Source organism: Anastrepha ludens, chromosome 6 (assembly GCF_028408465.1).
Source record: "Anastrepha ludens isolate Willacy chromosome 6, idAnaLude1.1, whole genome shotgun sequence".
Taxonomy (NCBI): Eukaryota; Metazoa; Arthropoda; class Insecta; order Diptera; family Tephritidae; genus Anastrepha; species Anastrepha ludens.
Window position 1 is genome coordinate 33969383 of NC_071502.1, and position 25363 is coordinate 33994745.

The following is a 25363-nucleotide window of genomic DNA, read 5'->3' on the forward strand; positions in this document are numbered from 1 at the left end:
TTCGAATTAAGCAACGAGAGATCCAAACAAGTGAATGCGAAGAGCTTCTTGTCGGTAGGAAAAACGTCCGAAGATTCTATGAGAAAGTTCGGCAGACTATATAATATTTCAAATCCGAGGCAATTTCCTGTAAGAACAAACACTGCGACTTGGTAAGTGGCGAACAGAGCATATTAAAGTTGAAGAGGGAGTACTTGTCGAATGGTGACGGGCTGTCCTGACAATGACGAAGTTTGAATAACAATAGTGCCTCCGCTGGCTGTAGTACGAATGCATACAAACGCTCTAGCTCTGAAAATATTAAATTCGGCACCAGCTGGAGGCACCAAAGGAAGAGAAAGCCCTCCTTTGAGTTGGAAAGATCAAGTGGAGAAGGGCTTGGTTACACTTGGAAAAGGCGGTTAGACCTAGACAGGCAATAGCAAACCCCCACAGTATATCTGCCATGAAAAAGCTCCTCATAAAAAAAACCATCTGCCGTAGAACATTAAGGCGCACGCCACAAATTGGCGGTATAAAGGGTTTTCCAATAAGAGGTGTTATTTTGATATTCAAAGAAAAATGCTATTTTTTAATATAAATGATCGGATGTTTATTTCATTATAAAGAGGATGGTATGCCGTTAATAGTGGAAAATAACATCAGGCAAATTACCACCACGACAACGCTTACAGGACAATATCCTTTTCATGAAATTTTCCATAATCGAATTGCAAAGTGGCTGCCCTATGTCCTCCATAGTCTTACGAATTCCATCTTTGAGGTCTTAAATCGACCATGGGCTGTTGGCGTAGACCTTCTCTTTTACGTGGCCCCAAAGAAACAAGCCACAAGGTGTTAAATCACAAGATCTCGGTGGCCAATTGGGATCCCCTCTTAGAGAGATAACACGGTCCGGAAACGTTTCCCGTAAAATATCAACGGTTTCGTTGCTTGTGGGGCACGTAGCGTCGTCTTGTTGAAAATGAACGTTGCCCAGATCAATACCATCCAATTCTGGCCATAAAAACTCGTTAATCATCTCTCGATAGCGCAATCCATTCACCTGTAACACCTGTTATTGGAAAATCCTATAGTTTCTCTGTTAAATCTTAACAAGCTTTTTGATCGCTGTTCCATTTCGGCCAAGTCCGTCTGCTTAGTTCGCATGTTGAGAGCTTTTTCCAACTTGTATTTACCTTGTTGATGGTTTCCCTATCTATAAGTAGTTTACAAGTGGCTATAGGCAAAGGTATCGGCGCCTTATGCACTTCGAGATCAAGCATTGTACCGGTTCGAGCAAGTTCATCTGCCTTGTAGTTCCCTGCTATATTCCCGTGGCCTGGCACCCAAGTAAGGTGTACTTCGTAGTATTTTGATACGTCATTTAGAAGTTTATAACATTCTATGATTATTTTTGATGAGTGTGTTTTAGATTCTACCGCTTTTATTGCTGCTTGACTGTCCGAGTATATGAAGACTTTTTGTGGATAATACTCTCGTTTTTATTACCGTAAATCCCTCTTTTATGGCAGTGACTTCCGCCTGAAATACATTGCAATGCGAAAAGATTGGCTAACTTTGAGTTTATCGGAGTAAACCCCTCCACCTACTCTGTTGTCTAGTTTTGAGCCATCTGTATAGATATTTATATCATTTTCCTTAACAATAAGCCCGTTATCCTATTCCTCTTTGGAAGGAACTACTGTGACGAAGGATTTATCTAAGTTGACATCCTTGGTCTTACAGAAATCCGCTGTAACAGGAATGCAGGGGAGTTTTTCTAAAATTGAAGAGTGTCCTCTCTGGTTTGTTCTGAGTATACCGATTTCTTTTAATCTGAGAGCTGCCTTGGCAGCTGTTTGCTTGCCGACAAGTAACTTCTTTGGTAAATTTAACAATAAGGTTACCTTATAAGGGCGGCCGCCGTAGCCGAATGGGTAGGTGCGCGACTACCATTCGGAGTTCACAGAGAGAACGTCGGTTCGAATCTCGGTGAAAACACCAAAATTAAGAAAAACATTTTTTTAATAGCGATCGCCCCTCGGCAGGCAATGGCAAACCTCCAAGAGTATTTCTGCCATGAAAAAGCTCCTCATAAAAATATCTGCCTCGCCACAAATAAGAGGAGGAGCTCGGTCAAACTCCCAAAAGGGTGTACGCGCCAATTATATATATATATATAAGGGTTTTGTTAACCCAGGTTGATGACTTTTTTAAATTGGTTCACCCAACATTTCTAAGGAAAAGCCTTACAAAATTTCTGAGTTCATCAACAATTTTGCAAGAGTTATCCTTCGCTTGATTTAAGACTGGCATCGTTGTTGCTGGTAATAGCGGAACCAAGATATATGAAGTCCTTGACCACATCGAATTTATATATACTTGGTTGTGCCCTCATTTACCGTCAGAGCCAATCGTGCGGACTTCTTTTAGCCGTAAAAGGGGAAGCGATATCCCGCTTGGTATAACCGATGATGACGATGTCATCAGCATACGCAAGGAGCTGGACACACTTATAGAAAAAAGTTCCGTCTCATTCTACCCCCGTCCTGTGAACCACACTCTCTATAATAAAGTTGGAAAGATCGCCTGACAACGAGTCATCTTGTCTGAAACCTCAAACGGTATCAAGCTCGGAGAGGTCCTTTCCTACCTTTTCGGAGCTTTGTCTGCTGCTAAAAGTCACTCTGCACAGCCATGTCAGCTTAGCACACACATACTTGTACATATCCACATATGTATGTATTGGTATATTGAACTACAATAGAATAAATAGATATTTTATGTATATAAACAAATGGGAGATTATGTTCAGATGCTCTCATTAAAATCACAAGCCTTGGCCAACAAAAGCCAAAAGTTGTAATATTTTACGCTCGATTTGGCCGCATTAGGACATCAATAAAACAGCAAGTAGCTCATCTCCTTCCTCCCTGCGTGATTCCACTCGCTGGCTGCGGCTTTGGGTTTCGACTTCATTTACTCTCTTGTTCCACGATGGTTCAATAACTCAATATGCCATTGCCTCAATGCTTCTTGGTCGTTTGTTCACTTAAGCCTTTTGTTTGGCAGCAATAAAAATTGAACCAGGAGGAATTATACTTACACCACGCTAAGCCTACCCATAATGTCAATCTCAATTTACAATTCACAATTCACAATTCAAAATTCACAACAGCCCCTCGAATGTGTCAGCACAAGTGTGGAAATTAAAGCAACAATGCGCAAAAGGGAAATATACGAGTACATTTGCTGCCGAACGGCGAAGCAGGCGGTTTATGGCTGATGGTTGTTGTTTTGAATTGTTATGAGCTGCTCTGACGTGGATAGTGATGCTGGTGGTGGGGATTTTTCGCTTCCTAAGTGGGCATAAACGCCCTCGGTGCTTTTATTATTGTTTATTTGTTTGCGATAGATGCATAAATTTCACCTAAACCACACTCAGCCCACAAATAAGCCAACGAGTTTGGTATTTCAAAGTGAAATCCTCAGGATGCAGACATACAAGTGCCGTTTTAGCATGATTTATTATGTAGCGTGGAATTCAATTAAGTACGATGATTGTCACTTGGCCGTATGGTTTAAAAATTATTTTATGCGTATTATGGGCGAGTAAAAGTATAAGTACGCTGATCTAAGGACTTTGTTATGAGAGGGAAAGCATGCAGTGTTGTTGTTGCGTATAAATGTAAAGATTTGTTTGGATTTCAAGTTTATCATTATTGATTTTGATATGCACCAAAATGAGTGAGTGGCGTACATTACGGTATACTCCCGAAGCAAAAGGGGGAATTCTAGAATAGAGAAGAGACCCAACGAGATGAAAGATACGAAAGATAAGGGGAAACTTATGACGAAGTTTCCAGGCACAACGATGTAGGGAGACTATAGAGAATGGAGGGTATTTCTGCCATGAAATAGCTACTCATAAAAATATCTGCCGTTCGGAGTCGACTTGAAACTGTAGGTCCCTCCATTTGTGGAATAACATCAAGACGCACGCCACAAATAGGAGCAGGAGCTCGGCCAAACATACAAAAGAGTGTACGCACCAATTATATATACATATATGTATGTAAAATTGGGGGACATCAGAATTCGTTTTAGAGGTATGGTTCCTTCGGCAAAGTTTCTTATTTTGATCCCTAGAATACGACTTTCACAGAGCAATGAGCGATTTTTAAATCCGCCCGCCCTAATATATATATAAAAAATAAGTTGAAACAAATGTTTGCATATTCATGAACCTTATGGCCCTCGAACGAATGGATGCGTGGGACTCCAAGAAGAGCGTCTCATCACTAACGTCGCGAAACGGAGATGCCAATCCATGCTAGGGTGGCAAAGCCGACGGAAGGCTGAACCGAGTGGCAGATGGACGGCGAAACTCATTCCTTCAGCAGACCAATGGGTCCAAAGGAGCTTCGGGGAAGTGAATTACTTATTAACTCAGTTCCTTTCGGGTCATGAATATTTCCGGAGATACCTATACCGCATGGGCCAGGTAAGTGATCCCATGTACATATACTGCGAAGCGCCGAGTGATGACGCTGAGTACACGTTTTTTAGTTGTGGCAGATGGCTCGCGGCATCGTTTACGTTTTCATTGGGTGGCATTTTTACGTGGCGGGTTCCCAGCTATCCAGGGTTTTCGCCTTTTCACATTAGCTTACTCTCGAACGGTCGTTCGGAAGCTACCCAGAGGATACTTGGGCAACGCCCGGAAGTTGTGAGCTGCTTGGCCCATATGCATAAGAGTCGTCCTGGTCACTCCCAAGTGAACGACAATCTGTGACTTTTCCCACTTGCGTGGACTTCTACATATGGAACCAACCTCCATTATCGGCCTTAACAATTGCGCATTTAATCTGCCTCTTCTAAACTGTACCTCCTGCCAACAAACAAACAGTCGGCGCACTCGCGCATCGGCACCCACGTCACTGTTGACAGTTATGATTTCGAGGTTGTAAGAGACTTCGTTTATCTAGGAACCAGCATTAACACCGATATTCATATCTGCCTTGAAATCCAACGGGGAATCTCTTGCCAACAAGTGCTACTTTGAATTAAGTAAGCAATTGAGTAGTAAATGAACAAGATTAATTTTTTTTAAGGCTCTTATCATGCCTGTCCATTAGGAGCTTGACGCAGAAGCTTAGACGATGACATAATCCGATGAGGAGTCACTCGGAGTGTTTGAGAGAAAGACTCTGCGCAATATTTGTTGGACCTTTGCACGTTGGCGACCTCGAATATCGGAGAAGTACCACCAGCTGGTGGTAGCGGAGGAAGGCCTCCTGCAAGATCCGGAGGAGAAGGACTTGGCTTCATTTGGTATGTGCAATGGCACCGGTCAGCGCGAGAAATAAACGACTGGCGCGCTTTGTTAAACGGAAAAAGATGTTCTGAGGAAGCAGATTAGCGACATCGCGCCGAACAACATAATTAGCAAAATGCCCGTACGCGAGGACAGCTGGAGCGCGGTAAAGAAATACATCGAGAACGTTGTACGAAAAAAAAGATAGACCTCGACACAGTGCAACAAAGCGAAGCCGTACAGACCAGAGACACAAAAAGAAGAGCCTATATCATGAAAGCTGGCTACAAATATGGTGAACCGAGACGGGAATTGGTCCTTTATGGATGCCATTCTGGGCCCTCCAGTAGTAATGCAGAAAGCAGTCCCAGGAAGGGTGTCTCCCCAGAAGGAGGAAAAAAGTAAAACCAAGCACCAAGGACCGAACTTTAAGTATAATTTAATACGAGTTAGCCTTTTTATTTTCGGAATAAAACCAAATCATAAACAATGACAATTATAGCTTATAACATTAGACGACCAGAAATTTAGTGTTAATATATAAAAAATGGGTGCGGCTTTTACCCAAGATTATATTAGATTAGATTTGTGGGTAGTTGGGCAAGTCTGAGCGCTCAATCAGGAAGACCATTGCACTACACCCGGATAGGTTACAGTGGAAAGAATATAGAGACACAATGAACAGAATATGGAGGATAAGACGGAAAAATTGGTTTGAGGTCACTCTTCCGCAAATCTTTTGGATTCATTGATGAACCTTAAGAGATTCGGAAGAGGAAGAGTATGAACTTTACCCATACTCAGTACGTCCCAGCTCTACAGCCTATGTCTGATTCTAGAAAAACGACGGACAGCTACAGAAAAAATGCTTTACCTTGTCCTCATTCCATGGTAGCCATATGCTGACCACAGGCGTTGTGCCCTGTGATTATACCCACCAGAACAAAGTTTTAGAAGAACGGTCGCTAGTTTTCTGTTTGGTTTTTTCACAAAGCATTTGGCTACTCTGCAGGAGTCTAACTCAAACCAACACCTCCTATGGGTAAACTTCACGAAGTCGTCAATCCATAGTTGAATCAATGCTGATATGCTTGTAGAGGCTTCATTAGCTAGTTTATCAGTCAACTCTTTTCCTGTACAGACACCCCAAAGTTTGTTGTGTTTTGCAATACTGTTCAGTTTTGTCTTACATTCATCGACTAATTTCGAAGAACACAAGGGCTTTTAGTGCAGCTTGCATGTCACCCCGCCGCTTTTTCTCAATTAGCCAGGATGCTACATTCAAGATGACATAGACTTCCGTTAAAAATAGCATAGCCATCTGTCCTGTAACGTAGGAGTACTTACTGTCCTCGTCTAAATACCATTCAGTTCCGCTACCATCACTGGTTTTGGATCAGTCGGTGTAGAAAGTGTGCTGAAATCCATGGTTAGGGTCAGGTTCTCTGGCATCGGCAGCAATGTGCACCGCTCCGAGAACTGGTGGCATATCTGACAGTGGCCAGTGTTTTCTTCGTTTCTTTGCTTTTATCCAAACTCAATGATAATTATGTCGAATCTAATTGAGATGGGAAGTAATACGTGTTCTAAGTTTGGGCTAGTTTACTAAGCGCTATCGAGATACAGACCTATATCCAAAAATGGATGCGATACTGACAATTTTGCGTCTTATTTTTTATTTGTGCTCATCATTTGTATTAAATCTGAGTAATTTTGATTTATTTTTTGAAAATTACCGTTATATGGGAGGTGAACATTGTTACTAAAGAGCTTCTGTCTTCGTAGTTGAACCTCTAACGAATACAAAAAACTAAACCGTTTTTGCTCTTACCTTTATCAATAACGTTTTATACACCTGCCGAAGATAAAACTCACGCACCACTTGTGATTATAAATTTTTACATTTAATTTATTTTAAACTAATATTTAACTAAAACCTTGTTTATTCTTAAAAAAAAAATGTGAATCCAAAATCGGAGCTTTGTACGAAATTAAACAACCACGTTCTTGCGTTTTCATCCATTGTAAGCCACTCATTGAAAATCAGGTAAAGAAGTCAAGTATAGCTTTCTACTCCTTTCTTCTATGTTCGGCAAAATATGGACGTGGTCGTGCTTTGGATGTACAACGTAGTAGTTCTGCCAATTTTAACATATGGATGCCTGGTTTGGTGGGAAGCTCTTCGAAGGGCTAATATTATCACTAAACTGGGGAGGGTGCATAAAACTGCATGCATTGAAATCACCAGAGAATGTAGAACTTGTCATAGTGTTGCGCTGAATGTCGTTTTGCACTTACTTCCCATCAACTTTTACGTTATTTCCAGCGCTACTCAAAGAGCAATCAGGTTAAAGGAGGTGTTTCTCTGAGCTTCCAGCAGATCTCTCTATCTGCAAACTGGAGTTTGAGGGTCGTGCCAGAGCAATCTTTCCAAATAGGCAAGATTGGATAGAGGGGAAAATCTGCGCCGAAGCTGGTACCTCCGTCTTCACTGACGGCTCCAAGATAGAATCGGAAGTCGGGATAGGGATTTTTTCTAAATCAGTCATCTTATCTATTTACTTAAAACTGCCGAATTTTGCTAGTGTTTTCAGGAAGAAGTCATGCAATCCCACAGGCATGCAAAATGCTTAGGGAACGTGGGAGCGAGGGAGAGTCAAGCCGCGATCAAGGCTCTGACGACGTCATGGTGCACATCCTAGCAAGTCAGCTCCTGTAAGGAAGAGCTCAAATCTCTTATGTGTGCTGGTAACATTTTAGTGATTTGGGTTCCAGAATATAGGAACGTAAAAGGAAATGAAGTAGCTGATGAGCTTGCCAGGAAGGGGACTGAATTGGTCACAGAGATCTCCTACCCGGTCATCGGCATCCCCCTAAGAGTTATTAAAGAGGAATCGCACAACTTATTGCTCAGAAAATGCAGAACAGATGGAGGCGAATTTCGAAACCCCTTTGGTCACAGTATAATAGACGGAGGACTCAGAAAGTCCTGGGAACTCCACGCCATTCAAATTCTAAGCCCGCCGGCCCTGCCAGTCATTGGACGGTCGGCGCACACGCGAAAAGACTAGGTTTATCATGTAATCCCCATTGCAGAGAGTTGAGCACTTTATTCGTAAATATCCGTGTTTGACAGTTAGACAATTAGGGTCACTGGGTGGTATTGTCCACCTCAGTACGATCGAAAATATCGAACTAGAAATTTCTTCAAAACGGCGCTATCGAATACCAGATTTACAAAAAAGTTAAGAATTCCATTATGACTACAAATAATTCACATCTTTACTTAAATTTATTTTCTTTGGGATGAAATATTTTTTTCTCTGAGTGTTCTTCTATTGGGATACTAAAAGCAAAAGATTATTTCGCTTCTGTTGCCAAGTTGGTAAACATGATTTATTCGCCATTTTTCAATTGAGTTTAGTTTTAGAGGGCATGCATACATACATATACTTACACACAAGCATGTAAATGCTCTATGCATTTTCATATAGGTATATGTGTTAACTTCTGCATACTTACACAGATGTGTACATAATACATATACATACATATATACGTTTGGTATGTATGTTCATACATATCTACGTATGTATATAAGTACATAGTGGTATTTGATATGTTCGACATAATGAAAAATTATTAAGTGAAAAACACGTCAAACTTCAAAGGTATTCCGCGTACTGTACACCAATTTTGTTTGCTGTATGCTTATGTTTGTATATGTATGTTGGTGTGTAGCAACGATGAGTGCTTTCAACGTCATCACACCGACGAGCCAAACAACAAAACTAATTTCTCTTCCCATTTGGCGAATCTCATCAGATCACCCCCATTATTGAAACAACATACAATAGGGAAACATAACAAATTTCTCATTCTCATAGACGTACAAATACCAATGCGAATATCTACTTTTTGGCATGCCACCATTTTCTAATATTTAGCTGTTGTTGTATCCAGACGGATGTATACCCTGATATGTTTTCCTTTTCTGTGGCGATTATACTTCAGTGAGTCCATACCGAGCACATCTTCAAAATATTTGTTTACATCCCAATCTCAGCCTTCATCCCTTCTGCAATTTTTCTGTGAGTATGTGTATGTGAATAATTTCGTGTAAATGATTGCGTACGCCACATCCTATTCGTGTGATATTCTTTGTTCACCTCACCGCCCCTGCTGTGTAGCTGCCGACGCTCATGAGTTGCCCGACATATTCGCACACTGCACAGCTCGCACTCTTTCACTCGCATGCGCTGGTTGGTTAGGCTCTCTTTCTCTGCGGTAACAATAGCAACGACACAGCATCTGGCTAAGGGGAAGGAGAGTACTGGTTGAGGGTGAGGCAATGGCAGAGGTGGGAACCGAAACGGAATCAGAATTATTCGAGTTGCATAAACATCGCAACGCTGACAAAAGCTGATAGATACAGCAGTGGTTTTGCGATAAATAAATGTTTGGTTATGTAAAGCGTAAAGCAAAAACAGCAGAAGATGGCAGAAAAAAAGAGTCGAGCGAGAAAATTTCGTTTTCGTTGCAGTTCAACTAACATTTGCTAAAAGGATTCGCCTAAAACCAGACAAGAAGCGGACGCAGTTATTTCTAGAGCGCGTGAGTTCAAATATATTTTTGCGGCTACCATTTTAGTGGATAGACACAACGACTACGCAGAAACGGAAGCTTACGTCTAATGGAAACGGAAATTAAACAAATTCGTCCTTCCTTGACTAAAAAATTAAATGCCAATTAAAGTTTAACTGAAATTAAATAAAGTTTATATAAGAGAATCAAATAGAGTGATCAAAATAACTTTAACAAAGGCATATGCACATATAAAATTTAATTTATCAAAAAACTAGTTCCTACAAAACAAAACAAAAAACAACAACAATAAGTTCAAGCTCAAGTAAATTTAAAAGTGTATAGAAATTAGTTAAACACGAATTGTGATGAAATGTTCAGAGTGATTTGAAGTGGAACCCAGAATATAGTATGCATGATGAAAAATATGTAATAAGTATTTTTAACTGCGCTCTAAGTAATTAAACAATAAAACACTTTATTTAATTTAAGTAAAACAAGCAGCGGATATTTGTTTTTACCTAAATGAGAGGTTAATAACGAACAAATCAACTTCTTTTAATTTGCGTTTAACTTGTTCGCCGTACAAAAGCAGCAGCGGGCATGCATACCTCGGCGGATTCTGTAATTGCTTGCAGCAACGCCCATAATCACACTCGACTGCAATTGTCGCCGCCCCATCAGAAGCTGAGACCCGCCCCCAATACTCACTCAGTTTCACCGCCATTAGCCGCAGGATCTGCAGCCAATTTGGCAGAAGATAAATCTGGATCCAACAGTGGCTGCAGCAGCAGTAGTACCAACGACAATCCCAACTGCACGCCACTGGTAAAGCCACCGTACTCCTATATTGCTCTCATCACAATGGCCATCCTACAATCGCCTCATAAAAAGCTTACACTAAGTGGCATTTGCGATTTTATAATGTCAAGGTATGAGAAACGTAAAAAAAATATTATTTCCGAGTTTAATTAATAATTTGAGCACATATGTACACATACATACATACATATATTATAAGTATAAGGAACTTTAAGTGAAATTTAAACTAAAGAAAATTAGCACAAAAATGTTCAAGGTAGGAAGGAAGTCTTAATGCTTTTCAATGTTAATTTTAGTTAGCTTCATTCATATCTCTATATTTTACTTTTTTTTGTTATTATTAAGCCTTCATTGCGACTAGTTACAAAATCTTTAAAACTAACGAGCAATTTGTAGTGATTTTTGTAAAACAAATTAGTATAATTTTTCTTATGAGTGGAAGATATTTGTATTTTTAGATATGCAAATCAAAATTGAACATTGCCGGGAATCTAACAACGGAATTTAAAAACATTCGCTAACATATTTCCGTCGGATTTTTTTATTTACATATTTTACGTCCAAACTTTTAGTAAATATTTAACAACTTTCTAGCTATCAAGCTCGTAATTGCTAGTTTTTAGTCACGTACTTGTATATATAATTATGTAAAGGTAATAAATTTAGAGGTATCCGATTTTAAATTAAAATAAAATAACGAAAATTCAGATTCATTAGGCAATCTTTTGTGTAGAACCATTCATATTAACTCCTTTCAAATGTTGGCCGCAACTGCGCCGTAACTCGGTCATCCGCAAACACCAATTGTGAGTGACTCCCTGGAGGACTTCTGCCGGTATCTCTTGAACAATTTTAGTAATGTTGGTTTCCAATGACTCAATCAAAGCTGGTTTAACCACAAAGCATTTAGACTTTACATACCCCCACAAATAAAAGTCCAAAGGTGTCCAAATGTAACAAACGATCTTGGTAGCCAATCCACTGGTCCGAGATGAGAGATAAATTGCTCACCGAAATTCATTGTTTCCCGAGCTGTATGCAAGTAGGGCCGTCTTGTGGGAACCAAATGTTGTGGAGATCACGAGCGTCAATTTCCGGCATTAAAAAGTCCTTCATCATGGCGCGATAGCGTTCACCATTTAATGTTAAATTGGTGCCAGTCTCGTCTTTGAAGAAATATGGGCCGCTGATTTCTCCAGGTCATAGGCCGCACCAAATGGTTGTTTTCAATGGATGTTATGGCTGTTCTTGAATGGCTTCGGGTTGCTCTTCAGCCCAAATATGGCAATTTTGCTTATTGACGTAGCCATTAGCCAAAAATGGGCCTCACCGCTGAACAAAATTCGTGAATGAATACTGAAAAAAATTATGTATTTAGTTTGACAGTAGTTTTATGAGGATGACAAAATCTCATCTCTAAAATTTCGTGGGCACTGCCCGCAGGGTACACATGCCGTGAGACTCGAAATTACTTCGAGTCCTTTTTGCGGCAACTGTATGGAGGATGAGGTGGAATCATCTTATCACCTGCTCCCTAGCTGCCCAGCTCTCGCGGGACTAAGATTTAAGCATCTTGGTTCTCAGCTGATATAGCAGGTATTGATAACAAAAATATGATGAACTTCATTAGCAGCATAAAGAGGCTAAAACAACCGCAGACTAGTCACCGTTCATAATCCACAACCACTCAGCCCTTCCCACCGCTTTCCCTTTCGACCTATCGTCCTTTTCCTTCACCTCTTTTCTCTGCGCAACCTTCACTACCTAACCTAATCTAACCTTGACAGTAGTCACGCGTGATCTGTCGAAAAACCCATATTATGTTATAAAAAGTACCTCCAAAATGTTATGATTGACGCTTCTCGACTAGTTTTCTTTGTGGGGATTTTTGAAGGCATGAAGCGAGAGTAAGTTGCTGCCAGAGTAAAACTGCAATTCGTGGTGTCGCACTTTAGCCATAACCGTAACCAATGCAATCAGCTGTTCCGATCAAACATAAGGGCATCACTTTAAGCGGTTATAGATGCCGCACCATAATGCCATAACCATGGCCATAGCCGTATGTATTTATTGAAGTTTCCTTGTAACCGTGAGTAGCTGTGACATTTTTTACATTTGCTTTGATATTTGCGATAAAAGAGTTTAATTTTAGAAATGAACGAGAAAAAATTAATTGACTTAGTCGAAAATCATCCGTGTTTTTATTACAAAATCCAAATGTTGTCATTATTTCTACTTCAATATCAGCAGTTTATGATTACGGCATGACTGAGTGACAAATGCTGTAATGTTTCAGCTATGGGTATGGTTACGGCTACGGTACCACTAATTGCAGCTTAGGTTTTAAAGTGTTTGTTATGCGCGAATCTTATATCCAAAGAGTGGCCTATTTTATTGTTATCAGTTGAGCTTAGTAAGAATCTTTTTTTGAGTGAGTCCACCTACCCCCCGCAACATTCATCCCAGCCGTCGGTAAAGATGTCTACTTTAGTTTCTCACCTGGCTCTATTCCAGTCAACTTTCCAGCTTCTTTGTAAAAAGTACTGTTATATGGGAAGAGGGCGTGGTCATTGGCCGCTTTCGCCCATCTTAAATACCAGCTTACCTCGAACAAAGAGTTTCATTGAAATTTATTACTTTTCACTCTAGTTATCATGTACATGGACGGACGGACAGACATCGGTAAAACGACTCCTCTCATCACTCTGAGCCATGTGTATCTACTTTTGTGCTCACATAATTAAGTCGCTTCATCTTTTAACAGTATTCGCAATATTATTGGGTATGGGAATAAGTTTCCATCCTCTCTTAGCCAAAGTTACGAATTATTTTATTAATTAAATAATAGATGATATTATGTGAAGTATGTGCCATTGGAAGCTATAATTTTACTCCATCTTTCTGATAAAAAATTCGAGTTCTATTGACTTGGTCCATTCATTGAGCCAGTTTGCGATGCTCTCGTAAGAAGTGAACCGCTCTCCAATAACGGCTGACTGCATTGATCGGGGCAGATGGTAATCCGAAGGTGCAATGTCTGGGGAATACGGCGGGTGGGGCAAGATTTTCCAATTCAGTTCCTCTAAATATTTCTGGGCCGATTTATCCACGCGTGGCCTTTAGTTGTCATGCAGCAAAATCAATTTGTCATATCTACCATCCTATTCCGGCCGCTTTTCTTTGAGAGCTCGATTCAAGCGCATTAGCTGCAGTCGATAACGATCGCCAGTGATGGTTTCAGATGGTTTAAGGAGTTCATAATAGATGACACCCTTCTGATCCCATCAGATGCACAACATAACCTTTGCAGTATGAATATTTTTGTTTCGCTGTCGATGGACCAACATTTTCGAAGCTTAGGGTTATCATAATAGATTCATTTTTCATCGCCAGTACCGATGCGATGCAGAAAAGATATTCTTTTCGGCCATTCAAGAAGCATCTCACACGTCACCAAACGTCTCTCGATATGATATCCCTATTCTTCAACTGATGTGGCACTCAGTTACCTGCTTTCTGGACCATTCCCATCGCGTGCAAACGATTTTACCGACGGTTGATCTGTCAACACCGAGGGTTCGACAAGCGTCTTCATCCAATAATTGTTGTAGTTGAGTATCTTTGAATTTTTTCGGGGCCCCTTCGCGATCTTTATCACTCACGTTGAAATTGCCACTTTGGAAGCATCGAAACCACTGTTTACAAGCTGTATTTGATGGACCGTGATTACCGTAAATATTGATCAATATACGACACGTTTCAGCTGCACTTTTCTTTAAAAGGTAAAAATGAGGCGTAACTTCCAACAAAGCGATGCAACAAACGCTTCAAAACGCCAAGATAGAAAATTGCATTGACGGTTTGGCCTGCTGGCATGAACTCTTTGTGGACGATTGCCTTGGAATTGTAAAAACAAGTGAGCATCGACTTGATTTTTGACTTCTCCAAACGCAATTTTTTGGGTGGTGGCTCGTGTGGGGCCTTTCATTCGGCACTTTGACGCTTAGTTTCAGGTTCATGTTGGAAACACCACGTTTCATCACCAGCTACAATGTTGTAATGGAAGTTCTCGTTTTTTCTCGCCTATTTAAAGAGGTCTTTCGGATATTGAATTCTGAGCAATTTTTGGTCCTCAGTTAACTGGTGCGGAATGAAACGTGCACAGACCTTTCGTAAGCCCAAATGATCAGTTAAAATTGTGACAAATCAATGTTTTGGAGATATTCAACTCCAATTCCATTAATTTCAACGATGATTTTGGTTCATTTTTGCATAAATTTACGAACAATTTCGATGGAGTTTTCGGTGATTACTGATTTTGGGCGGCCCGTATGTTCATTGACATTTATGTCCTCACAACCATCGTGTAAACCCCGTGTAAACCCCTCATGAACTCTGGCACGAGATAGACAATCATCGCCATAAACTTTTTTCATCAATTCAAATGTACCGGTAAACGTTTTACCGAATTTAAAACAAAATTTGTTATTAGCTCTTTGTTCGAAATTCATTTTTGTACCGATGACACAAACATACTGACCCTCCCTTTAGACGCAATAACCTCGCTTCCACTGAACCGAATGTCACCAAGCTTTCGCTGGAAGTCAGTTAGGGATGTAACTTCCAACGTACTAACTCGTTAAAATGATGGCACCATCAAAAACATTTTTATTACGCCAGTCTTCTTAATTTTGGACTTTACCTCGTACTAATGGATTTAGAAGCAAAAATTAGTTTTTAATCTCTTGTTTGATTTCATAATATTGCTGTTCACGCCGCTCTTTACTAATTCAGCGTCACCGCCCCTGTACTTCCAATTTGGTGTCGCAAATATCAAATTTGTTTTGTTACAGTTGTTTTTGTTGTCGCTAATGTCGCATTTGTTTTCGTTGGAGCTCCCGTTTACTAATCCCCATCGAAGTTTCGTTATGTGGGACTGCCTGATGAGTCTATTCAATTACATTATTCTTAAAATATTATACCTTTTTATATAGTTAAAAAAACGTACTAGTTTTTAAAATAATTTGCAAAAAAGTTTCCATACAATAGTTTCCATATTTATTATTTATTATGTGAAGAAGGAAATATATATATATAATTGGCGCGTACACCCTTTTTGGGTGTTTGGCCGAGCTCCTCCTCCTATTTGTGGTGTGCGTTTTGATGTTGTTCCACAAATGGAGGGACCTACAGTTTCAAGTTGACTCCGAACGGCAGATATTTTTTATGAGGAGCTTTTTTCATGGCAGAAATACACTCGGAGGTTTGCCATTACCTGCAGAAAAATGTTTTATTAATTTTGGTTTCACCGAGATTCGAACCAACGTTCTCTCTGTGAATTTCGAATGGTGATCACGCACCAACCCATTCGGCTACGGCGGCCGCCTGGAAATAGGAAATACTGAGTGAAAAATCGTAAATTTAAAACTTTATCGAGTAGCCATTTTAACTATTAGGATTTGGTTAAAATTTTATCAAGAGTTTTTATTAATTGACATACCCTTTAACTGAAAATAGAAAACAAATAAGACCCTTAAGCTAACTTTTAAACGAATAAAAGTCAGTACTCAGAATTTATAGTCAAACTCTATCCCGAAAAAATGGGGTTAAATGATCATCATCATCAATGCAATTACAGCTCTGCGTGAGTCAGTGCTTCCTTCACAATCGCGCTCCATACAACTCGGTTCATTGCGTCAGTTCTCGTAGCATTTATAAGCCATAAATCTGCATCAACATCGACTGCCCGACTTCTTAGCGGTCTTCCATGCTTTCTACTGTGCATAATAAGAGGTTAGGTTGACCTGGCTGGCTAAAAGCCATCACAAGCCTGCGTCTTCTACGACTCTAAGTAAGCTCTGAAGCTCTAACCCCGAGAGACATTCTAACCTCTCATATTATAGAGCTCCTAAACATTTCATTCGGGTTCTAGCTAATGCAGGACACGAACATAGAAGGTGCTCTAGAGTTTCCCTCTCTTGTAGTTCATTGCATAATCTGCACCTATCATTGTTTGTAATTCCCATCTTGTATGCGTGTGCCGCTAACAAATTGTGGCCTGTCAGTATACCCACGAATACATAATAAGAGAGTTGAACATCTTTTTCGTAATTCTGCTATCGTCCATCCTGAGTAGGTGTCCAAACCATCTCCGCCGCTGATCTTTAGCGAAAAGCACAATGTTTTGACCTGATATCAGCTGTTGGATCTCATCATTGTATCTGATTCTTTAAGATCCATCAGCTTCCCTTACTGGTCCAGATATCCTTCTTATCCCTCTTAGGTTCTTACGATCAAAGCGGGGAAGGTAGTTATTTATGTTAGATGTCAGTACCCATGCTTTGCAGCTATGCGTTGCTACTCCTACGTCCTGTAGATTTGTAGCTTACGCGACCTCGATAGTAATTTATTTCTGAGAAGTTTCTGATGAGCAAAATAACTTCGATAAGCAGCTGCTAAGGTTAACACCCAGGTATTTAAAACTCTCAACTTTGTGAAAAAATATGTGGCGCTTAAAAACCTAACGCGTATTTTGTCTTATCGACGTTAACTTCAAGGTCGACTAGCTTTGTTTTAGTTATCAGCTCCAGCGTACAGTCAGCAAATGCGCGTTGGTTTCTCGCATAGCCGCATATCTGGACGCTTTTCGTGAAAAGTGTAGCTCCAGGGTCGATATCGCTGATTACAAATTTTTAAAACTAGGTTAAATATGACAGTAAAGAGTGTGTCTCCTTGTCTCACACCTGCGATAGCATCAAATGAGTCTGAAATTGTTCCTTGTATGTCGTTCCTGCCCGGCTCATTGATACCAAAGACGCGAGTTTCTTCATCACTCCTTGCTTACAGGCAGAAAAAGCAGAAAATCGCCGAACACGTAAAGCACTTGTCTTATTTATGCCTCTCATAAACAAATTAAGCCTGATGCTATATTGCTAAAACCGTAAATATACATTCTATCAAAAAAATATCGGGAATTGTTCATTTAAAAAGCGCGCGTTACACATATGTCTAAATTTTTTTGCTGGAATGTTGGTGCTACTGTCCTCTATAGTGCTGCAGAGTTTGAGCGTGATCTGTCAATTGGCTTGTTTTTGGTATTTAATTATATCAGTCAACCGCTGGTGTGCTCTGCGATTTTCACTATGGATAAAAATATCGAACAAAGAATTTGTCTTAAATTTTTTGTTTTTTGACGGGATTTCGCGTGCCGAATCTTTGAAAATGTTGCAGAAAGCCTATGGCGAGAGTGCTTTATCAAAAGCACGGCTCTACGAGTGGTATAAGGCTTTTGCAGAGGACCGAGAAGTCGTAGAAGATTTGCCCCGATCTGGTCGCCCATCAACGTCTTCAGCGGATGAAAACGTCGACAAAGTCAAAGAAATGGTGCTGGAAATCGATCATTTAAGTTTGAGGGAGCTAGCTCGTGACCTAAGTGTATCTGACGAAATCAACATTTTACACCATCAATTAGACATGAGACGCGTGATGGCTCCACTCGTTCCAAGAGAGTTGATTTTTTTTCAAAAAGTTCTTCAGAAGAAGGTGGCTGAAGATATGCTTGAGCAAGTGGATTCGGACCCAACGTTTATCTAGACAGGTAATGAAACGAGGGTATATGAGTTTGACATGCAAACCAGTCAAGCATTCAACAGGAGACTGAATGGCTGAATGGCGCTATCCACATGAGCCGAAACCCAAAAAACCACCTCAAAGTCGGTCAAAAGTGAAAGCCGTGCTACTCGTTTTTTTTATTATCATGGTGTTGTGTACTCGGTATTCATTCCAAATGGTTCTACGGTAAATAAAGAATATTATGTGGAAGTTATGCGACGTTCGAGAGAGATTGTGCGTAGGAAACGGCCCAATTTGTGGAAAGAAAACTCATGGATCTTGCACCAAGAGAACGCACTGCCTCACAAGGCTCATATTGTGAACACTTTTTTGACGAAAAACTCGACAAATATCGTCGAAAAACCACCATATTCTCTGGATTTAGCTTTCTGTGACTTTTTCCTTTTCCCAAAACTTAAATTGCCACTCCGCGGTCGCCGCTTTGAGTCGATAGAGGTCATTAAGGAGAATTCGCTGAAGGAGCTGAAGCATATCTCTTCAAACGCGTTTAAAAGCTGCTTTGATGACTGGACTAATCGTTGGCATATGTGTATTGCTTCGAATTGAGCATATTTTGAAGGCGACAAAATACATTTTCATGATTAAACAATTATTTTGCGTTTTATTGAACAATTTCCGGTACTTTTTTGACAGAATGTAAGTAGAAGCCCTAGCATCTCATTGAGCAGTATATGCAATATTTTGACTGAAGTATTGCGCTTCAGAAAGCTGTGTGCGCAATGGGTGCCGCAATCGCTAACAATGAAGCAAAACCACATTCGAATGCGACTTTGTCAGCAACATTTAGAGCGTTAAGGGGATTTTGAAATTCAAAGTGAATTTTGAAATTGATAGAAATCGGCTTAGAAGGTGTTAGCATCAGTTTTTTAGCATGCGAAAGAAATTTTGGTTGTGGAGTACTTGCGAACTGGTAAAACAATAAATCCTGATTATTATTGTTATCTTTAAGGGGGGGGTAGGGTCACAAAATCGAAAATTTGTTTCTTCACTCATCTTATAGTAAATCATTTCAAGAATGTTGTGTCAAAATTTTAAGTGGATCGGAGCAGAACTCTCAAAGTTATAGCCTTTGTAGGCACTCTACCTCGAATGCGGAGCATCGATAATTTCTCAGAGTCATTTTTTCAAACGCGTTTTTCCCGAAACGACTTCTTAAAAGTCGGTGCCAATCACAACTCCGAAACTATTCAACCGATTCTTTTCAAATTTGGCACACGTTTTCTAAATCAAAAATACCTCCCCCCTACACTGTTTTTTTTTATTTTTTTTTTTAAGGTTGTTTTTCACTTACAAATATGGCGAAATTTTTCGCCAAAAATGCTCGTTTTACGTTTTTTTGCCACCAAAACTATATTACAAAAATTAAAAAAAAAAATTTTATTAATGTAGGGGGGAGCATTACGTCATACTTTAACTGAAAAATTCGACTTTTTTAGTTTCAGATGATTCTACGACGAATGCCGATTGGCACCGCAGAGCACCTCTCGAAAAACATATCTCCAAAAAAACTCTGTCATGGGCTTATTTGTCAATATTTTATTATTAATATTTTTTAAAAACTTATTGAAAAGATGTACAATAACATGCAACTGATTTTATTAAAGTATCTTAAGCCATATTTCTGTAAAAAATTCAAAAAAAAAGTGTTTTTTTTTTTTAGCGCTAAACCCTACGCCCCCCTTAACACCAGCAGAAGGATAAAATTTGTGAAAACATAACTGGGCAAAAAAAAACATATTTTTCAACAGGACAATGCACCGCATCCGTGAAATAAAGATCGAATTGTTGTGGCTTCTACCGTATTCATCAGATTTGGCTCCTAGCGACTTCCATCTGTTTCCAGACTCAAAAAAATGCATGCGTGGAAAGCATTTTTCATCAAATGATGAGTTCATAACGCTTCCGCTGTATTTTGCAGCCCATACATTAGAATCTCATTGGAACAAGGGTACTGATGTTCAGGGAGACTATACTGAATAATAAAATGTATTTCAAACCATACGATTGTGTGTTTTTTATCGAACCGCAAAACTTATTGAACAACCTAGTTTGTGGGTATTTTGAAGCTACTTTTTTAATTGAAAATTTTGGCTTTACGCCAGTACTAAAAAATGATAGGAAAACCAAAAGTTCATAACGCTTCCGCTGTATTTTGCAGCCCATACATTAGAATCTCATTGGAACAAGGGTACTGATGTTCAGGGAGACTATACTGAATAATAAAATGTATTTCAAACCATACGATTGTGTGTTTTTTATCGAACCGCAAAACTTATTGAACAACCTAGTTTGTGGGTATTTTGAAGCTACTTTTTTAATTGAAAATTTTGGCTTTACGCCAGTACTAAAAAATGATAGGAAAACCAAAAGTTTATAAAATTTTTGGAGACAGCACTTAAGGGGTCCCAGTGGTTTAGAAATTTCAAAAAATCAATATTTTGTTTTTTCGATATTTCGAATGTTACTATAATCATAAGAAGATACTGTGAAATTTTCATGCAAAAATTCCCAATATTATACCTTCTACAGTCCATTAACTAGGTAGAGAGCGGTCCGCGCGCTCCTGTGCCTCAAACTTTGAACTCATTTATCTCGAAACGACTTTTTTTCGGCCTGGTGTTGTCAAAAAAAAAAAAAAACTATTCAATCGAATCGTCTGAAATTTTAATATGTTGTTTACAACATCAATGGCTACCGCCCGTACTAGAATCATAATTTATTTCAAAATTTTTTTGATTAAAAAACTGAAAAAAAACCGATTTTTAGAGTTTCAAATTCAAAACCGCGCCATTTCGTAATTTTTATTTATTCTAGTACGGGACATAGCTACAGTTATACTGATAAATAATTTTTTTGGTTTTTGTGTTTCAGATAAATAGAAGCGCCAAAATGGACAACACCGTGCAGGTCCAATTTTTCGGGAGGGTCAACTACAGCGCCATTTTTTAAATTATAAAATTAAATTTTTTTTTTTTTTCATTTTTATATTATATAGTTTTTAGTTTTTAGTTTTTTTTTTAAGAAATTCCTTAAAATATCCTAAATTTTCGAGCTCTAAACCACCGGGACCCCTTAAGAAATGTTTTTAAGTGATTGCACATTTGTCAAATTCCATTGATTAATTTACTTGCATGATTGGTGCAATAAGGCGTACTCGTAATACGCTCAAAGGCAGACAATTTCCAGAGCGACTTGTATTTTTGTTTTTGTTGAAGAAGCAATTAATTTTATTCTTCATTATATTTAGTATTTGATATTATATTCAAAGGCACGAGAATGAGGAAGTTAGCAAACTCCTCAACACCTCAGGTCTAACCTGACGACTCCACAGAATTAAACCACATGAAACTGACTGATGGCTGCTAACTTAAGGAAGGGACTATGACAATTTCTTAACAAAATTGTGTTTTTGTTACCAAAATTTTATTGCTCGTTAGTTTTTTTAAAACTAGTTGCAGTGTCAATAAACATAGTTATGTGTTTTATATTGCATGTGTGTTTGTAAAACATTACAAATTAAAATAAAATATAAAAAAAAAAATTATAGAGAAACAAGCATTCACGATTGCACATTAAAGACACGATAACTTATTTTAGATTAGCAATGATTTAATGGAATGTACGTCCACGAATCGTTGCAAGTTCAAGTATGTTTTTTACCAATTCTTTCTTTTTTCAATTTGACTGGATTTGTTTATTACGCCTATGTACATATGCAAATATTGTTCTTATTGCTAGAGGAAGCCATATAATTTTTTATTTATGCTCATTAATGTATATCTATTACGATTTTTTTCAGATTTGCATACTACAAAGAGAAATTTCCTGCTTGGCAGAATTCCATTCGCCATAATTTGAGCCTAAACGATTGTTTTATTAAAGTTCCACGCGAGCCTGGAAATCCGGGAAAGGGGAATTTTTGGACATTGGATCCTCTAGCCGAAGATATGTTTGACAATGGTAGCTTTCTGAGGAGGCGCAAGAGATACAAACGACCGCCCGCTATGCAGAGGTTCCCATTCCCGGCCGTTTTCGGATCGATTTCGCCGTTTTGGATACGGAAGCCGGTACCTTTAGTACCGGTTCATTTTAACGTTGCTAACTTCACAAATAACCGTGACTGCTTCGATATGTTGCATGCACCAACTGACGTTTTCGATGCAGCGCGGAGAGAAGAGAAAAAATTCAACTTCTTCGCCGGCGCAGATGCCCTGTCTTATCAGAGCAACGGCAAATTCGACACCATTTGTCAAAATGTTTCTTTTATGAGAAAAAACACAAACGTCCTAAGTGCAATGGATGAAATCCAAAAGCAAGACAGGTTGCACACCGTTGCCGGCTCGACAGCAAGCTTTATTGAAGAGCAAAACATCGATTGCAGCAATTTGCTTCATTACAAAGAGTCCAACATATTTAATGAAAGCGATGATTTGTCTTGTGATAGAATCGATGTCGAGAGCTCCAATGAACACGACTCCCACATATCAGACTCAGTTGACAGTGTATGTACAAACAATAGATTAGACCCCCAAATAGACACTGAAGATGTGGGTAAAGAGAGTCATAGTGGAGGCAATACAAAAGCATCTTCTCCCTATATTTTACTCTTTGATAATTCGGAAATTTCAAACAGCTCAACAGCTGGAGTCCCCTTTGTGGACCAACATAAGGCCAACCACAACTTTGTCGACCTAAAGGAAAGACCAAACACGAAGTTTAACGACAAAGAAACTTACAAGCGAACGATAATTCCTTTCGAATACGGTCACGTCAGATCGACAAAACATAACAATGCGAAAGATTTTCGCATAGAGACATTAATTGGGCATGTGGACGAGACCAGTGGTTAGAATAAAATTCACAAAGTTTGTGAAGGAAAAAATTGTAAATTTTTCTAAACTATTGTATGTTTGCTATGACGAACTTCAACCTCAAATATGATCATGTACGCAGTAACTTTTAACATGTATGTATGTATATTTCTTGAATTTGGAACTCTGTAAATGTGAGAATCGCAAAACAAATTAATGTGTTATGTAAATTGTATGAGTAGCTTATAAATATGAAAAATGAAATTTATAAATAAACCATCTATCCAGTTTTAAAATTAGTGGTTTTCTTCAATTATATCGTAAATTAGATTTAAATTAGATATACCGAAACAAAAATGCGAATTAGGTATTACTAGCAACTCAAGTTGTTTCTGGATTTATTTTAGCAGTCGGGTAGAATTAAAAAAAATGGTTGCGCTACACAAACTTTATGGTATATACACCCTATATATTTGGGTGTCTTGCCGACCTTAACGCAAACCAAGCGCACTGGATATCCCATATCTTAAATCCCGAAAGGGCGTCAACTGTACAAAACTTTATTAAACAGGTAGAGTAGCATTGACTTTGTACCTCCTGGTAATCTTACATATTTTGGTCTACTGAGCGGAAATTAAACCAGGAACGAGCGTTCATGGGACGGTCGTAACCAAAATATTAGGTTGGGGAATAAGTTCATAGCGTTTTTAAGACTTTATTTAAACAAAAAGCAATAATTATATTGATAAGTTAATCAATTATATATTCGCCGTTGCTGTTTATAACCCCTTCCCACCTCTCGACCAAGTTGTTGATGCGGTCCACAAAAAATCGCATGGTCTGGTGTCAAATAAGTTGTTGAGTTTTCAGGGACCTCTTTGTTATCGAAGGTAACGCCCTTCATATAGTTTGACATGGAGCGAAAAAGATGGTAATCGGTCGGTGCAAAGTCCGGAGAATACGGCGGATGCTGAAGGACCTCCCATTCGTGCTCTTAGAGTGGGGCTTTGACGACTTGTGCAGCGTGGGGCCTGGCGTTGTCGTGGAGGAATATGGTTGGACCATGTCGATCATGCCTTTTCAATGTAGATCTCCTTGTTGATTATGGCATTCTTTTCGAGCATTTCCCAGTACACCATGCCCTCGCAGTCCTACCAAACACATATACTCGTAATAATGATCTTCTTTGAATGAATAATTTGAATTCAAAAGGCCTTCCACTGCGGGAGGTTTCATTCACGTCAAAGTCGGCATTTTTGAACTTTGCAAACCATTTCCGTGCTGTAGACTCGCCTATGACACATTCCCCATACACGTCGCAAATGTCCCGGGCTGCTTCGGCAGCTTTTTGGCCTCGATGAAAAGCAAAGAAGCGCAGGTGTCGAAAATGTTGATTTTTGCCTCCTGGGTAATCCATTTCTAAGCCTCAAAACTAATAAAAAATTAAATAACTCAAAAACACAATTAACATAGTTTTGTAGAACAGAAAGAGTTCTCTCGGATGAATACTTACCCTTTGCCAAAGTAGGCAAACAAATCGTTGGAAAATAAAGAAACAAGAAACTATGAACTTATTTCCCAACCAAATATATATGTATATATACATAAAGGCCTGAAATGGAGAACATCAGTGAAAAATATATAGCAGAGCTTCGAAACCAACGCAATTCGTTCGGGCGACGTTTATCCAACAGGAATCAGGAATCTCCGTCTCGATTAGTCGCATTAAACTAGATTTGGGATTTTATTACTTACTGTTAAACTATGTATGCAGTAAGTAAGCAGATTCAATAAATAAATAATTTGTGTTACTAAAAAAAGGGTATCGGTAAGGCTTGTGTTGATTCAGCGCACTTGGAACCAGCATCGTTTTCGCTTAATATAATCGTAGAAGCCCTATTTTCGTTCAACGATTTATGTGCATTTCTTATCTTATCTTACTCGTATAGGATTCATTCGACAATTACACTTAGAACCATCTTTGCCATTTTATAAAGGGTTGAAAATGTGTTTTTAAAGTCTTCCCTGGTTACACTTAACGAACGAAATTGGTGTCGCTATATATAAGCATAAGTACGCAAAAATCTCAAAGTGCTCTCAAACATTATAAGTCATCGTAATAACCTCTTTCGACTCATTACCGCTTGAACCACTGAAATCTTCAGCCTTAAAATCTACTTTACACTAAGTGCTCTAACAAAGTATTGAGTAGCTA

The 25363-nt window shown here is 39.1% G+C and overlaps 1 protein-coding gene across 1 annotated transcript; it reads left to right on the plus strand.

The window, feature by feature from the left end:
- The first annotated feature begins 10171 nt into the window (after positions 1 to 10171).
- LOC128866960 (fork head domain-containing protein FD3) lies at positions 10172 to 23425 on the plus strand. The gene is made up of 2 exons (XM_054108031.1): positions 10172 to 10815; positions 22137 to 23425. The coding sequence occupies exons 1-2, from the start codon at positions 10487 to 10489 to the stop codon at positions 23185 to 23187; spliced, it is 1380 nt and encodes a 459-aa protein (XP_053964006.1). The 5' UTR covers positions 10172 to 10486; the 3' UTR covers positions 23188 to 23425.
- The last annotated feature ends 1938 nt before the right edge of the window (positions 23426 to 25363 follow it).

Coding starts and splice junctions, on each gene's coding strand:
- LOC128866960 (XM_054108031.1), top strand. CDS start 10,487: ATGCATACCTCGGCGGATTCTGTAATTGCTTGCAGCAACGCCCATAAT. Junction 10,816..22,136: donor TGCGATTTTATAATGTCAAG/GTATGAGAAACG, acceptor GATTTTTTTCAG/ATTTGCATACTACAAAGAGA.